The 17467-nt window shown below is 49.9% G+C and overlaps 1 protein-coding gene across 1 annotated transcript in view; it reads right to left on the bottom strand.

Moving 5' to 3' along the window:
- LOC149325097 (phospholipid-transporting ATPase ABCA3-like) overlaps positions 1 to 17467 on the bottom strand; it is a 282026-nt gene that overhangs the window by 79568 nt on the left and 184991 nt on the right. Inside the window, exons 15-16 of the mRNA XM_089564187.1 lie at positions 12632 to 12955; positions 1721 to 1846 (exon numbers count right to left, since the gene is read on the bottom strand). Of these exons, the coding sequence (XP_089420313.1) occupies positions 1721 to 1846; positions 12632 to 12955 (450 nt within the window). The remainder of the gene's footprint in view (positions 1 to 1720; positions 1847 to 12631; positions 12956 to 17467) is intronic.

Below are 17467 nucleotides of genomic sequence, written 5' to 3'. Positions count from 1 at the left end.
AACCCCATAAACCAACCAACCTTCGACTACACGAAAATCCCGTCACCAACATTCCCATGCCCTAACACCATATTTTGCAAAAACAAACTCGTTTAAATACTCTTACTTTCCGCGCACAATAAACGATTGGAATGCACTGCCCGAACAGATTGTATCAAGTGATAATTTTGAAAATAATCTTAGAAATGAATTCTTGTGTGCAGATTGATGTGTAATGTATTTCCTTTGAATTGTGTATTTTCTCATTTGTGTCATGTGTAAACCTTTTGCCTATGTAATAACTTATGACGTTTGTAATTATGCCTTATCTGCCCTTCCTGCTTGGACCACATGAGGTCTGCAGTATTATGTAAATAAATAAAAAAAAGTTCGGTTTACTAAAGGTCGCTCTTGCACTTGTGGCACGTGATGCATGACGTGATTTGCTCTCGCCGAAACAACTTGCTCTCGCTGAAGTCTTGAAATGAAGTTTAACCAAAGCTAAGCCATCTCTAACCTTGCTTAACAGAGCTTTCGCTCTGTATATCCTGGTTAAGCTGGGTTAAGCCACTTTTTTTTCTGTAACTTGCTGTACCCTTATCTTGAGTAAAGTGCACAGTTTAAGCGCTTTTTTTATTTTCGGATGGACATAGTATACCCATATATGTTCGCTTTACATTTTTGTAATACCCTATGAAAATTTGTGTTCCCTTTCTTCGTTGTTATATGCCAAATTATCACATTCTACTTCTTTAAACTCCACCAGGGGCCCTTAAAGCATAATTAAAGATGTTATTATTATTACTATTATTATTTATTTGTACCTCACAAGCCCCGAAGAGCAGTTGGTGAGGGAGGTATGTCGAAAAAGGAATCGAAGAAGGCAAATGCACGACAGGAACACGAAGTTGATACAAAGCGGAGTTAAAATAACACCAAACACGAGACTAGAAAGAAAAACCTTCTTCTTTCACCCAAATTACCAATGCATTTGTATTGCCAGAGACACTTAAATGCTGTCACAACGGTAGAGTACAGCTGTTTGCTGGTCTAGTTGCTCCTGAGACTAAACTGACGGAGCGCACACCACACAAGCGCACATTCTGCAGCCCCGGCGTGCCGTTTTCTTCGCCTCTGATTAGTGCGTGCTTCCTAAGTTATATCGCAGCGAAGTGGCGCCTTGGTTATAGAATTCTAATCTATATGTGCTGTGCATTCAAGACGCATTTGGGCCAGCGGCACTTGTGCTAGGCGTGGCGGTGACTTGCTGCTCCAGATCACCGGCTCACGTGGTACAGAGGAGGCCACTTGGCACGTGCGGCCCCAGTGACGGCTAGTAGCGAACTTTACCGCATGTTCATAGATGGGGAGGTTTTGACTGACGACCAGGATAGAAAGAATTATTTGCCTCACTGCGTTCAGCCTAATCCTGTATTCCAAGTTCAGAAATTTATAGGGCTATCACTAGCCGCCAGCGTAAAATCTCTGTATCAAGAGCCAAGCTGTAACACCTTCCGCCAGTTACCATTCGCCAGTTTTCTGACGTCCACCACAAATGGCACTATGCTGGCAAAGTCATCTTTATAGCTCAAAAAAGCCTTCATTTTAATTACAATAGCATAGAATAGCAATGGCATTTCTTCCAGCAGAATGGGAGTACATATACAACAATTAAAGACAGGTTCCGATGAAATTCATTGCGCACTCAAATAGACGGATAAAAAAAGGGAAGAAGTCTCACCGAACAGGGCCCCAAAGCTGACGAGAGAGAAATAGGCGAGTAGCGCTGACTCGAACATAAGGGATGCGATGTACGTCAGCGGGAAGAACGCCCAGCCGAACATGAAGTAGAGGCCGAACGTGGTGCCTGCAAGGGGAGAGTGTGGCAAGTGGTGCCTGTAGAGACTGAGTGACGCACACTTTTGGGACATAAAGTTTCACATGGCCGGTCCGTCGTGGGAAGTGTGCATGGTCAGCCAGTTGAGCACTGCGGCTAAAAAAAACATTCGCGTTTTTTCGTTTTCTGCACAGCAACTAAACCATTGCTTTGTTCTCCGCAGCCGCCCAGAAGGGATGGCGGGTTTCAGTTAGAATATATCGAAGAGTGCACACGCTCGTGAATAGCTCAATGCGCTCTATGCCATTTATTCCCCAGAGGCCGGCTTGTAGGTAGGATTGCGAGTGTTTTCGGTGACTTAGCATACATTTTTGAAGCTTTTTGTTTGCAGCCAGTCCCACCAGAAAGAATATCAGGGCTTCTGTGTATTTACTCTTAGTTTTCTCTTTTTGCATTAAGCCGACTTGCTACTGAAGATCGGCTTAAGCACACCAAGGCAGGCAGAGCCATACTATAGCGCAACTTTCACCCACAGAGACAAGAACACACATACGCAAGCCCATTAGGAAGGGACTGCGGTTCAAACCCCTGCCAAAGAATATGCATCCTTCACAGCAGGAAGGAAGGAGGAAAGCTAAGGCAATAGCTCTGCGCAAAAAATTGGCTGTGGCTTAGCTAAGGTTAAGCCTGGATTAGCGAAAAGCTCTCGCTGCTTTTCACCCAACTCCCAAGCTACCACTTCTGGATCGGTGCTTCTGCGCCGTCCGACTGTTGCTTCTTCTTCCATGGCGAGTGTCTGCGCCTGTTCTATGGGCAAGCGCGCCTTATATAGACCAGATTTTTTTACCCTCGCACGCAGGCTGCGGGCGTGCTCCTACTCTCGACACCAGTCGCCATCTGTCGGCGCGCGCGGCCCGAGGGACTGCGAGTCGCGCCGGCGCCGCGCGTAGAACGCATGTTTACGTGTTCGCTTCTGCCGTTGCTGTGCTCCATCAGATAACCTATGAGGGTGTGTGCTGTGCGTCACTACTCACATTTTCCCTCTTCCAGACAGTACTGCGGTTATCTTGTGCGCAGTTACTCGTTAACGTGACATCCGAGGGTAGTCGACCAGGTAGTGAACGGACTGGAAACCGGCACTTCTAAGCAGATTTCTGCTCTGTCGTGTAGTTTGTTGTCGCTTTTTACGTGCGATATCGTCTATGATAATTTTATGCATCAGAATGTAGATCTATTGATTTGACTCAGTGGAGTAGTAACTGGATAGGCGAGCTGCAGACTGAAGGTTGTCCCGACGGAGCGCGTGTTTTCGATCACCAGTACGTGTTCGGCATCCTTATGCTGAGCTTGCTCTTGTTACCATTAAACACATTTCATGCATAGGATTGTAAGCACGACCGCTACCGATTTAAGCTGCTTTTTCCGCACGCATGTCAGAGGTATCTGGGGGGTAAACGTTTATCTATAGTATCTTTCTGCTGTTGGTATCTACCTTAGTTTGGTTTGGTTTATCAAGGTTTTACGTCCCAAAGCGACTCAGGCTATGAGGGACGCCGTAGTGAAGGACTCCGGAAATTTCGACCACCTGGGGTTCTTTAACGTGCACTGACATCGCACAGTACACGGGCCTCTAGAATTTCGCCTCCATCGAAATTCGGCCGCCACGGCCGGGATCGAACCCGCGTGTTTTGGGCCGGAGCCGAGAGCAGTAGCCACTGAGCCACCGCAGCGGTGCGGTATCTACCTTATTCATAAAAAAATATGCGCGATTTCATTACATTTCCACACTTAGCCAAACGGCTACGCAACGCTCTCACACGCGGCGAGAGCTCCTGAATAAAATAACGCGACTTCGGACCTCAGAATTAGTGAAAGCTGGATTAGCAGCTCATATCTATTCAAGCTTCGATAAATTAAGCGAAAGTACGTTTTTATGCACCAGGTTGCATAAACCATGACAAAATTTGTTTTCTGTTGGCGCTGCGACTCAGTTGAGCTCACATCGGTAATTTGTTGATAAACTGGCGCGGCGACAAGAAAGCCCTGTTTGTGGAAAGGGGGGGGGGGGCTTTATGGCCGGCCGGCAGGAAGGAATAAGAGTGCATGGGAATTGGAACTGCATGCTAGCCGCACACCTAATGCTTGATATTGAACAAAAAGTTTCTTTGCGGTGGAGCATTAAGACGGAATTCGATATAAGCACGAGCGCGTTCTAAGCGCCGGCACAATTAGCCTGAATGTCAAACTAAATGTCATTAAAACGCGTCAATGTTATCGCTGTGATAACGTAAATACTTCCTGCAACACAGCCACGCAGCGGAAGTATGCTCGACAATGTTTTTTTAGCGCCCAAAGCGCGGCTATATGCACGCGCGGCCGCGGAACTGCCGCAGCCACGCAGTCCCCAAAGAAACGCCCGCACCGCGGCGCGCCAGTCGGTGCAAAATGGCCACGCCCGGGAAAGGCTCAAAATTCTGGTCTATACCCCTCCTTTCAAATGTGCACTGCGCACGGCTGTGGCGAAAGGTTAAACGATGGCGAGGATGGCCGCCTCTTCTATGGTCGCCGCCGCCGCTCACGCGTTCTCGCAACGCTTGCGAAAGAACCTTCTCCTCTTGGGACAGCGGCGGCGACCGCGCGGCGGCGGTGAAGTGTAAAACGGTGGCGAGGAGGAGAAGCGGCGACGCTCAGACGACGAAGTCAGCGCGCGGCGGCGACGACGGCTGCGGCAGCAGCGGCCACCTGCGCTCAGCGTGACGTCGCTCGGTTTCGCGCATGCGCAGCTGTGGCTAAAATTGATCACGGCGCATGCCAGACTCGGTGTTGACGAGCCCACAGAACGGACGAAGGGTCTTCCATGTAGACGCGGCAGAACACACATCAGGAGGAGCGTTCGCACTGGCGGTAGTGCTCGTGCGCGGACGGCTGCGGGCCTCACGCTGGGTAGTGACAAAATTTTCAGAGACAGTGGAAGAGGCATCTGTGGCACTACCCACAGCTAGCACTGATGCGGACATAATCTTCTCGGATTCCAAATTAGCCGTGCATATTTTTGCGGGGAGGTGTCGGAGAGGTAGAATCTCGACTGCGGCACAACAGATACTGAGGCTCACCAGGCAACAGGTACTAATACTAACCAGGCAACCTTACAAGAAAATTCAGGTGACATGGGTGCCTGCCCACTCGGTGAATCCGGGAAACGAGGCGGCCCACAACATGGTTCACGGTTTCGTCAACCGAATCGGTGGGCAGTCCGCATCCATGGATTACTCCAAGGAGGGGTTGGAATCTTTCCACAATATCCCAAGGTATTGAAAAAAAATTACGTGCGGCTCAACTACTGTTGAACCCAGTTAGAGAACGACAGCTATTGCGTATCGGGCAGCTATACGCGGCTTTGCGTCTTTAACGTTGAGTGCGTTCTGTACACTGGATAAGCAGGGCGCTAACCCTGCCACGCAGTACCCACCTGCACAACTTCACCAGCGCTGCGACGAGGAACAAAGACAGAGAAGGAAGACAGGGACAAGCGCTTCCCTGTTCCCTGTTTTGTTGCCATAATTTCGGGCTAGGGCTTCCGCCTATTCCCACGCCATGTAAAGGCCACAGGAAGGCAGGATGCAAGAAGGCGCTAACGCGTGCAGCCCACGTCCCTCTCTCACCACTCCACGTTCCTCAAAGCGCGATGCAGGCGTCCAATAATCCAGGGAGGCAGTTTCTTGCCTTAAAATCGCCAGAGTCTAAAACGTTTATCATCGGAGTCTAAAACGTTTTCAAAGCCAACGCCAATGATGTCAGAGCCCGTTAAAGAACCCCGGTTGGTCGAAATTATTCCGGAGCCCTCCACTACGGCACTTCACCCTTCCTTTCTTTTAGTCCCTCCTTTATTCCTTTCCTTACGGCGCGGTTCAGGCGTCTACAGTGATATTTGAGACAGATACTGCGCAATTTCCTCTACCAACAATCAATTTTTAATTTAACGCCAATGAGCACAATGAATGCTTTCGGCTTATATGGCTTCAGTGCCACGTTTCTGCCAAAACGTTGCCAATGCCAACGCATGCAGGGTCATAGCCGCCTTTATACTTTCTGCGCCTGGCAACTCCGCGCTCCGCGGCCGTCGTCGCCGCTCGTCCTCCCTTGAGAAGTTACGCCGCTGGCTGCCGAGAGATGGCGACAGCGACGTTGGGGCACCCTCGCCAGGCGAGTGCCGGGTGCGCCGTGTTGCACAGCAGCCCGGATAGCTACGTGCTGTTGCTCTGTCGTTGTTACGTCGGCTGTTTTGCAGTGTTTGCAGTTTTGCAGTGCTTTTTTAAGCTTTGATTATTGCCATGTCTTGAAAAACATCCGATCTAAATTCCTTGCTCGCGACCTTGGAAAGAAAGGAGAGGTTTCGTCATCTCACTTGAAGAAACTCTACGAGATGTAAAAAATATAGGATTGTAAAACCTGTGAGGAGTCTAACCAGAAAACATGTTTTTCCGAGCAATATTGAAAAAATAAACGTCTAACGAGCTGTCAAAGTTTTTCTCCAGACGTTATCATCTACTCTGGAGTTTTTGAAAGAGCACGCAGGACAGAGCTGCCATACATCATTTGCCTATGCGGAACCAACAATACTGTTTATGAAGAGTATCCATGGATGTTTACTACTACACAACCCCAGCAACAAGTGCCAACATATCGAGAAAAATTTCCCTGACGTCAGGCACTTTGACGACAAAAAATGATTCTAGGCTGGAATGACTGGAAGTTACATTTCCGCTATACAGGGTGTTTCACCTCACACTTTCTGGAATTCTTAAAAATAAGCTATTTGAATTAGATGCGCGCTTTTTCTGGCATAGCATTGTCAGAGGTGTAGTACATCATAATGCAGCTAAGACGTGCTAACTAGCAGGCTTGTTAACCAATATTTAATAGTTAACTTTTAAACTATTACCGTTGGGCTCCTTAATTATTAAGAGGCCTGTAGCCCACCGTAAGTAATGTCCATATCCGTTTTTAGAATTTCGAGAACGCGATTATCCTCGGCGCTGTGGCCCAACAAATTTTGGCTATTTCGACGAGTTAGGTTCACTGGAGAGGTTGCTTTGCCTGCAAGCTTCTCAAACCGCATGTATTTTGGCGCGATGTAGGCGAAATTTGTTGGGCCACAGCGCCGAGGATAATCGCGTTCTCGAAATTCTAAAAACGGATATAGACCTTTTGGATACTGGTGTCACGCATATTTTTAACCCGCCTTGAAGCGCGCACTAGTTCACGCGAACTGTTTACAAATATGCTTTTGTGTGTCGGCATGTTCGTTATGTGGCGGCAGCGTGGAGCGGCTTCCTTATATGGGCGTCCGCAAAGAGCAATGTTTCCAATGTTGCAGCGCCTCCGCACGCGCCTCTTTGAGCAAGCATGCGTGGACGCACTGTCAATGAGCGAGGCTGAATTTTTGCGCAAGTGGTCGACATACTTCATCGTCCTGCGCGGCGGTCGAGTATCAGCTTTCTTATTCCCCTACCGACGTGCTCAGTGCAGCGGCACTGCGCATGTGCATGTAACATCAGACCTTTGAGTTCAGCCGTTTTGTTTTGTATTTTTGTTGACATTAGAAAAAAATAAACTTCTCTTTCCATGCGAACATTACAGTGGCGACGAGGCACGGTCTAACCCTGCGGGGGGAGGACAGACGTTGTTGGCGAAATGGCTTTCGGCAGTCGCGTCGGCGAGTTTAACCTAAATGGCAATTCTTCATGGGAAGAATACGTGGAGCGCATCGAGATGTGCTGCGCAGCGAACAAGCTGACGAGTGACGCCGACAAGAGGGCAGCTTTACTGAGCTGTTGTGGAGAGGCTGCGTACTCCCTGATAGCAACCCTCGTGAAACCTCAACGACCGCCAAGTGCCGAGTACCAAGTCATCGTATTCAGTATACAGAATTGGCTACACCTATCGTCGTCGTTCGAAAAAAGAATGGGTCGCTCAGAATCTGCGGTGAATACCGAAGCACAGTCAACCAAGCGTTGAGGAGCCACTGCTATCCTTTGCCTACGAGCCAAGAATTATTCGCAAAGTTGGGCAAAGGCCGCGTTTTTTCGAAGCTGGACTTGACGCAGGCGTACCAACAACTGGTAGTTGATGATGCCACAGCGCAGGTTCTGACGATAAACACCAGAAAAGGGTTGTACAATGTGCGACGTTTGCCATACGGCGTGTCGGTAGCTCCTGGGCCGTTCCAACGCGTAATGGATACAGTTCTCGCAGGTCTACCGCAAGTGGCTGTGTACCTGGACGACATTCTGGTGGCCAGCGAAACAAAAGAGGAGCACAGCCGAGTGCTCGCCGAGGTCTGCGAACGAATTGCAAGAACGGGACTGCGGGTCCAATCAGAGAAGTGCGAGTTTTTTAAGGAAAGCCTGCAATTCTTAGGTCACAGGATAGACTCGCGTGGTATCTATCCATCGAAAGCTAAGGTAGAAGCGATTCGTCAAGTGCCTGTACCGAAAACAAAGAAAGAGCTGCAAGCATTTATCGGTATGGTAAACTTTTACAATCGGTTCTTGAAAGGCCGCCCCGAGGTCGCAGAAGTTCTGTATCGTCTACTGGAGACTAACGTCGCGTGGTTGTGGCTTGAAGAACACCAGGAAGCGTTCGAAAGCCTGAAGCAGCTTCTAACGTCCGAGTCGCTGCTGGTGCATTTTGATCCCAGCGCGCCTTTAGTTCTGTCATGCGATGCTTCACCGGTGGGAGTAGGAGCAGTCCTAGCGCACCGCGACCCTCAAGGACGAGAGAGACCCATCGCGTATGCGTCAAGAACGTTAACAAAGACCGAACGGAACTATGCCCAGATAGATCGAGAGACTTTAGCCATAGTTTTTGGCATTCGTCATTTTCATCAGTATCTTTGTGGAAGAAAGTTCTTCATTCTGACAGATCACAAACCGCTACTCGGCATATTTCGACAAGAAAAGGAAATTCCAGCTGTATTATCACCACGCATGCTCCGTTGGACGTTAACGCTGTCGGCTTATGGTTACGACCTGGACTATCGGAAAACGCAAGATCATGCAAATGCTGACTGCTTAAGCAGATTACCCGCAAATGAGACGCGAGGTGAACCCGAAGATCCGGCCGATGTTCTCCTGCTAGAGGCAATGGAGTATCCCCCAGTAACTGCACAACAAGTGGCATCCTCGACCAGGCAAGACCCTCAATTACTTCAAGTTAAGGCGTGGATTATCGACGGCTGGCCCAAGCACAACGTGCCATCAGAATATTCCGCCTACGATGCGAGACGATATGAGCTATCCGTCGACCGCGACTGCGTCCTTTTGGGAAACCGAGTATTGCTTCCGGAACGACTACGGGAGCGAATTCTTGGCATGTTACATGCAAATCATCCTGGAATCACGGCTATGAAAGCCCTCGAGAGGTCATATGTTTGGTGGCCAAGAATTGACGCGCAGATTCAAGATTTCGTCCGGCACTGCAAGCCATGTTAAGAGAACAGGCAAAGTGATCCCAAGACACCTACACATTTCTGGACGAAACCCGAAAGACCTTGGGCCGCCGCGGTGGCTGAGTGGTTATGGTGCTCGGCTACTGACCCGAAAGACGCGGGTTCGATCCCGGCCGCAGCGGCTGGAATTTCTTTGGAGGAGAAATTCTAGAGGCCCGTGTACCATGCGATGTCAGTGCACGTTAAAGAACCCCAGGTGGTCGAAATTTCCGGAGCCCTCCACTACGGCGTCTCTCATAGCCTTAGTCGCTTTGGGACGTTAAACCCCATAAACCAAACCAAACCGAAAGACCTTGGAGCAGGGTACATATCGATTTTGCGGGGCCAGTCGAAGGTGTTGTTTGCTTTCTTGTGGCAGTGGATGCGTTTTCGAACTGGGCTGAGATCGAGATAATGCCATCCCTTCAGTCCTTTTCAGTGATCGAAAAGTTGCGTAGAATGTTCGCATCGTACGGTCTACCAGATCTGATAGTGTCTGACAATAGGACTGCTTTTTAAGCAAGGAATTCCAGGAATTCCTAAGGCTAAACGGTATCCAGTTTATGTACTATCGCGCTCAATATGAGTTGCAACGCGCGGTCATCGACCGGGGCTCGTTCAGTGGTGTGCCTCCTCCAAACAGTCGCTCGGAATTCTGGGAGAAACTGCTGTTCCAGGAAACAACAGCACCCCCTTTCAGGAAAAAGTTTCTCCCAGAATTCCGAGCGACTGTTTGGAGGAGGCACACCACGGAACGAGCCCCGGTCGATTACCGCGCGTTGCAACTCATATTGAGCGCGATAGTACACAGCACTGTATCATCCTTCAAGCAATGGAAGAGCAGAACGGATGGTTCGCGAGCTCAAGTGTGCACTGAAGAAGCAAAGGCAAGGCACAGTGGCGTGTAAAGTTTCTCGGTTCTTGTTCAAGCAGCCCTCCACCCCTCATTCTCAGACCGGAAAGGCACCAGCAGAGCTCATGTTGGGACTGAACTTCTGCTCTGCCCTGTCAAAACTGCACCCCGACATGGAAAGCGCGGACTTGTGTCAACGTGTGCCGTCAAAGGTTTTCGAGTGTGGGTATGCTGTGTACGTGAGAAATTTCAGCCGAGGGCCTACATGGCTAGCTGCTCGGGTGTTACGCCGTCTGGGTCACGTCATGTACGAAGTTCAGACGTCTGAAGGAAATGTGCATAGACGTCATCGGGACCATCTGCGAAAGGCATGGGTTTCGGAACCGGCAACTCCAGCAAGTGGAACCGGTGATTTCTTCAGATTGCTACCGACTCCAAGCGCAGAACCAGAACTACCCAACGCTGAGGCACCACTGGTTCTTAGACGGTCTACGCGTGATCGACGACCTGTGCAGCGCTACGGTTTTGACTGAGGGGGAAGGGGTGTGATAACGTGATAACATGCCGATATGGCTATTCTGTGTAGCGTGCTGCTGCCACGTGCCCAAAAATCACTGGGTGTGTTATCGTGTTTGATCATGTGACGTTCGACGCCCTTTCCGACTCGACTATATATATAACCTGTTCTTGTCCGCTGTTTTTCAATAAACGTTTGCCTCCGGCTGTGATGCGTGCTATGCGAACATTACATCAAGTTTTTTCGCTTGTTCCAGGCCGTGCACGATATTGTCACGTTGGTAATAAGCGGCCGAGGGTCAACCGCCGCGTAGCCCTGGACGTGCGCTTCCAGATCACTTCCACACACACACTTCCTTCTCTTCTTGATATGCGCTTTCGTCTGCACGAGGGCTGGCGTCAAATTGGGATGTTTCTCTGCTGATGTTTTTCGCGCTTGCACGACAGCCGCATTTTCAGCGTGCCGAGACGGTGCAATTGGAGCCACTGCTGTCTCATAAGCAGTCCTTCTGCGTCCCGACGCTTTCCCTTCTTAGGTTCTTAGACCCGTTGCCATATGCGTCTCAGAAGTTGGTGTTGCCGGATTCGCACCAAGCTCCTGACCCCTCACCACAACTTCGCGCCTCAATCCCTGATATTCTCCCACACACCAGTAAGAAGTCTAAAGACTCCTGTATCCCAGCGTCTCCGGCCTTCAGTCGTAGCCGCGATATGAAATCCTTCCCACCAGAAAGGGTTCGCACTGCGCCCGCCCTGGAAGCTCCAGAGGCTAGTTCCACCATGCAGCTGTCTCCACAGCAACGCCAAACGCCCGGATTAGGTGTTCTACGTCTGCATCCCGCAGCACGCGACGTCACGGCCCATGTCCACCACCTGTGTCGCCACGGCTTTTACATACGAAGCCGGACCATAGGCCTCATCTTTCACGACCGCCACATACCAAGGGCACCAATCATTTGCTGTCACGCGCGTATCGTGCACTTTTCTGTCCCTCAAGGGCGTCCGCTGTTCTCACGCTACCAACCTCCCAACCCTGGTGGCTTCGTTACGAAAAACAGAGTGCGTGCAGCTGGAAAGCCAGACCTGCACGAGCCTCACTTGTCCGCAAGGCTCTGTCCCAACCTTAAGCGTCTGTGCATGCCTAGCTCCCTGAAAGAACACAGTCTGCATCAGCTAGTGCCACCTCCGCTCTGCCTGTCATCATCCGACTTTTGTGTTGCCGGCTCTGCGCCCGCCCCCATAGCGGCTTCTGCCTTACCTCTTAGAACAGCGGTACCTACTGGCCGACCTCTACATTTCTCTCAAGCGCGACCTCCTGAACTTCGATTTTGATTTTTCCTGATTAGCCATCGGACTACGACCCGAACGCGGATTTACTGTACATACGTGTAAATAGTTGGTACATAGTGTCCCCATCACTCTAATTCACGCTCTCCCAATTTCTTTCATCTCTTTAGCTTTTTTTTTATGGACCAAATGTCTAGGGCGGGGACCCTGTATCGCCACCTCACGTGCCAGCGTGTAGAAGACGATGAAGTGAGAGGCTTCCAGTGAACGTCCATGGCTGCCTCGCAGAGCTGACGCGTCGGTCAGCTGGCCGCCGTTTCTTCACGAAGCGTCATGGGGCTTTCTCAATAAATGTGGACCGCTCTCCCACACCAGCACCCACTGGGCGCCCACGCAGCAGCGGAACGGAAAATTGTCGGCGAAGTGGAATTCAAATACTTCCCTCCGGAAACATTCCGCCTTGTCTGCGAAGCCTTGGCGCAGAGGAAATGCCTTGAGCAGAGTAAAAACATAAATGCGATCACCGAAGGTAAATTCATGCGCCTTTGCAGAATTACCGCATCAGATGTGCGATCGTGCCGCAATATTTTTTTTTCTTTGCAATGCCATGCTACCGCTCTCTTCTTTCTCAGCGCTGGGATGGAAATGACAAGAGAGGGTAGGCGCTCACCGAGCTTGTAGTGGTCCCTGCAGTACCACAGGTCCTTGTCGAGGAAGAGGAGGGGCAGCGTGCAGAAGAGGCTGGACACCACGTGCGTGAGCAGGTCGGTGGCGAAGGTGGCCAGCCAGTAGCGCTCGGCCGACAGACCGGCCATGAGCTGCACCAGCTTCAGCCCACTCACGCGCTCCTTGAGGGGGAGGTCCACGTAGGCGGACGCCGTCAGCGACATGGACACCGGCACCAGCACCATGCTGGCCAGCCGCTGGGCGAAGATGGCCGTGTGCAGCTCGAACGCCGCCCTCTGGACGGCGCGAAGTGCGTTCTTGTCGGCGCCTGCAGCACGCGTCACAGTCAGGGCCTCACTTCGGCCCCATGGAGATGGGATTATGCTTCAACTGCACCCAAGAGACACTGGGCGCTTACGCGTCAGTGACAGCCACTTCAGGAAGTAGACTGATTGGTTTTTGAGGAATGGAAAGACGCAGTGCCTGTCGCACTTCTTGGTCAACACCTCAACCGCGCCGTGAGGGGTGAGATCAAGAAGGGAGGGAACGGCGACAAAAAGAGGCACCGTGAACTCTAAAAGCGAAAGAGCGAATGCGCACAGGTGCCTGGAGGTGGTGCTACGTGTCGTCTGCCGCCGAAAAGGAGCGCACCACACCGCGCTGGCTTTGCTGTGAAGCGTACCTAACTCACTGCATCCTTACTGCGACCGAGAGCGCCGCGATGGCACTGCGGGAAAGCGCACTTCATTCACAGTAGCGCGTGACTATTTGCGCGTACAGAGTGATATGCGCGTATTGTCTCAGGGCTGGTTTGGATGGTTTGTGTGCTTTAACATCCTAAAGCGACACAGGCTGTCCGATGCGACGTAGTAGAGGTTTCCAAATCCGAATCGTTAAGATTAACTGGGGTTGTTTAACGTGCAATGACAATGCTCAGCACACGGGGGCCTTGAGTTTCAGAGAAGCGGGGCAGCGGCAGCCGCGATCGGACTCGTATTTCCCGACTCATTAGTCGGACGCCTTTACCACTGAGCCACCGCGGTGGTGGCATTCTCAGGATTTAGCCATATCCTGCAAGTGACGAGGGGAAGAGAGAAAATATTCATTTTCTGCGCGTGCTGTCTACGGCGGGTGGGTTGTTGCACGGAAGCAACTGTTCATGCCGTGTGCGCACATAGATGGAGTCTAGCACGCTTTTATTGGTAGGAATTGTCACATGATCAGTTCAGCGAGAAGGAGCTCGCGGATCTCGTGACATGACTTCGAATTTCATTAAAGAACTTACTGTAATCACCAACATTTCTTATGAGTTTGAAAACAAATCGGAGCGCGTTTATTCGGTCATGTAATGTTTCTTATGCACACGTGTCATTGCTTGAATCATTGATCAGGCTGAACGACAGTGTGTTTGGTCGAAATGTCATGCTACCTGTCAAGGTAGCCTAATGGTAGCGCTGAAGCACCTTATAATGTGTCTAGACATTTTTCTTCTGTTTCCAGTCCCCCCGCAGAGGCATCTACAACATGCACGTGATGGTGAGCTGCGACAACACGGTTTCCCGAGCATCCGCAGGGACATTCACGCTGTGGGATGTTGATGAGCAATGCTCCACCACGGACTCGAGCACCCACGCTTAGCGGTGCGTGGCACGGCTATGTACGAGGAAAAGGGGATCCTGGTGGTTGAGCCGAACACCAAGGCCATGGAACACCATGGCCGAACAACACACATACTTTATGGCTCCTTTTTCGCAACAAAATGATGGCCCTCACAGAAAAGTGCGGACCGAGGTGAATTCGCAGTACTTCCAGAAATCGAAGGAAACATTCCCAAAATTTGATTTTCTGCACAGCGAAGAGACAGAAATAACTGGCCGAATGGTATCCCCACTCTTGGTAGCAAAAAGCCTGACCGCTGTCCGCACGGGCTGTGACCGCTGTGACCGCACGGGCTACAAGCTAATAACAATATCTATTGGCGACCTCCTGCTATACCTGAAAGACAATGCCCAATATTCAAAGCTGTCCAAAATATAGGGTCAAATGGGGATACCCCTGACTAAGTAACTGCACACAGATCTCTATACATCGTCAGGGCTGTGATGTATGAAACCAACTTTCACAAACCAACCGAAGAAGATATGCTGGAGGGCCTCAAGGACCAAAGTGTCATCAATAGGGCCCGGAACTCTAGGGACTTGCCTAACATGCCTATAAATGCTTAAATGGGGGATTTTGGCACTTGGCTGCCTTTTTGACATTTCTTAGGGAATACTACGTATTCAACCCCACTTGTTACCGATAAACTCCTCATTCCGGCATTTCGGTCCTCGGTGCCGTTTTTAAATTTTGAGACGTCTGCCTAAGTATGGTGAAAGGCGCTCGCCGATGCACGCCCAAAAGGCGTGTGTTTCGCCGGACGTTTTTCTCGAAGTGCAACTGGCGCAACCTAAGAGGTTATTGATGTAAAAAAAATAGCGCACAGGGAACACACGGGACAGAAAGTAAACGACGCAGACAAGCGCTAACCTTCAATAACCTCCAGCAAAGCTTTCCGCTTTGCTGGAGGTTATTGAACCTCCTTGAGTGTAACCCCGCACCCGAACCGGTGCCGTCCAACAGCGGACCGTCGCCTCAACGCGCGCAAGGCAAGCACACTCGTGCCCTCACTGCTCGCTCGTCGCTCGGTCGACTCTCGGCCGCCCAGCCCTCCGCAGAGAACAGCCGCTTCTTTGCCTGCCGCTTCCGGAACACGCGACACTGGCATGAGCGGGATCACAACCTTTGCTTCGTCAGCGCTCTTCATTTCATTTCGTATTGACATGCCGAAAGAAAACGTGTCGACAGGCGCTCGTTAGAGGCAGTGGGTTTCGCAGTTTAGAAATGTTTTTTGAAGTGATGGCACCGTAATTTTCTGCCAAGCGTATATTTCTGAAAAAAAAAAAACGCTAAAAATGGCGTTCCTAATTCACAGGAACTGTAGAAGTCTACTGAACAACTACAGCGATGTAAAGGACCTCTTAAACTCACTTTCTCTCTTGGTGCTATGCCTGCAGGAAACCAACTATGTATCTCAAATTAAGAACATTTAAATAAATATAAAGTCTTCCGTTGACACATTCCACTCAAGTATGCAATCTGGAGGTGTCGCTGTTTTAGTACAGAGTGGTGTTGCAACTCTCCAAGTCAAGCTCTTAAAACTACATATGAAGCTCTTGCAGTCACTGTATAACATTTTAAAACAATTACAGTATGCTTTATACACAAAGAGCCACACTTAACACTAACACTCCATGATCTATCAGCACTTTTTAAACAGCTACCAAGCCATATCTTATTGCTGGAGATTTCAATGCGCACTCTGGTGTTTTGGGGGAAACGATCAAAGTGATACTAGAAGTCGTATTTTAGAGGATTTTATTCTGTTTAATAATGTCGGCCTGCTCAATGCAGGGAAACCCACGTACTGCTCGTCACGCTCTAAAAAGTGAGCTGCACAGACATGTCTTTTAGTTCACCCTCTGCTTTTATCGATTTTTAATGAGAATTTCTGAACTACCTCTTCGGCAGTGATCACCTTCCCGTGGCAATTAACTTGTCATCACCAGTATCAATCCCTTCAAGTAAACAACCTTATTGGAAGCTGCACGTAGCTGAATGCGCGCTACATTGGGAAAAGGACATATTGGAGAAATTGTTTACGAACTAACTTAAGTGTAGAAGACCTCTACGAAATATTTACAGCGTTTATTATAACTGCTGCACACCAAGCTATTCCTCCGTCTTCGGGAGTGGTGCGCCAAAACCACAAGGTCTGGTATAACCAAGATTGCAGAGAAGCAAAAAAAAAAACAGAATAAAGCATGGGGAAGTTCTAGCAGGAATCCAAAGACTGAGAACCTTATGAGTTTTAAAAAGACGCGAGCAAAAGCACAATATATCCGCGGCGGTCGTATTTCGATGGAGGCGAAATGCTGGAGTCCCGTGTACTGTACGCTGTCAGTGGGCATCCAAGAACCCCGGAAGGTTGAAATTATCCGGAGCTCTACTACGGTGTGCCTCATAAACTGAGTCAGTTTAAGACGTTAAGATAAACCAAACCAATTCATACCTGAAAGAATATGCGCATTTAACTCAGATTTTGGTGCTGAGGTGACCAGCCGCTGAATTGTACGCGAAGCCAACGACGTGCTGTATTGACTGATGATGTGCGCTTTCCCGCAATGCCGCCGCTACCCTCTCGGAGGCGAGTTAGGTGCGCTTCACAGCAAAGCAAGTACGGTTTTGCTCCTGCGCTGAACCAGACTGAATATGGTTTTCACCAAAGTGCATGCATTTTACGAGAAGACCATTATCATGATCATCATCATCAGCCTGACTAAGCCCACTGCAGAGCAAAGGCCTCTCCCATGTCTCTCCAATTAACGCTGTCCTTCGTCAGTTGCAGCCGCCGTATCCCAGCAAATTTCTTAATGTCATCCGCCCACCTAACCTTCTGGAACACCCTGCTACGCTTGCCTTCTTTTGGTATACAGCTCCTCTATGTTGCCAGCTGTGTCCTGATTGATGAGGAATCCCATACCTAGTTCTCGTGTGTCTGCTAATCCACGGAAGCACAGTATGTGCCCGCCCTGGATACGCCTTATCTGCCCTCCTAACCTCACTACCCGCTAATTCCTCCAACAGCACTGCCAAGCTAGCCTCACTGGATAAGAAGACCATTAGGCTCCTTGAAATACAACTCAACTTTTATCTGACGGACAGGGGTGTAAAATGACGTGCCTCGGTCTAAAGTAGAACTTTTTCCTTGTTATTCCGCTCATTCCAGGTTGATTAAACG

Source organism: Amblyomma mixtum, chromosome 10 (assembly GCF_055824585.1).
Source record: "Amblyomma mixtum isolate Tamu chromosome 10, ASM5582458v1, whole genome shotgun sequence".
NCBI classification, from domain to species: Eukaryota; Metazoa; Arthropoda; class Arachnida; order Ixodida; family Ixodidae; genus Amblyomma; species Amblyomma mixtum.
Note: the sequence above shows the minus strand (reverse complement) of the source record. Positions and strands in the feature narration are given on the sequence as shown.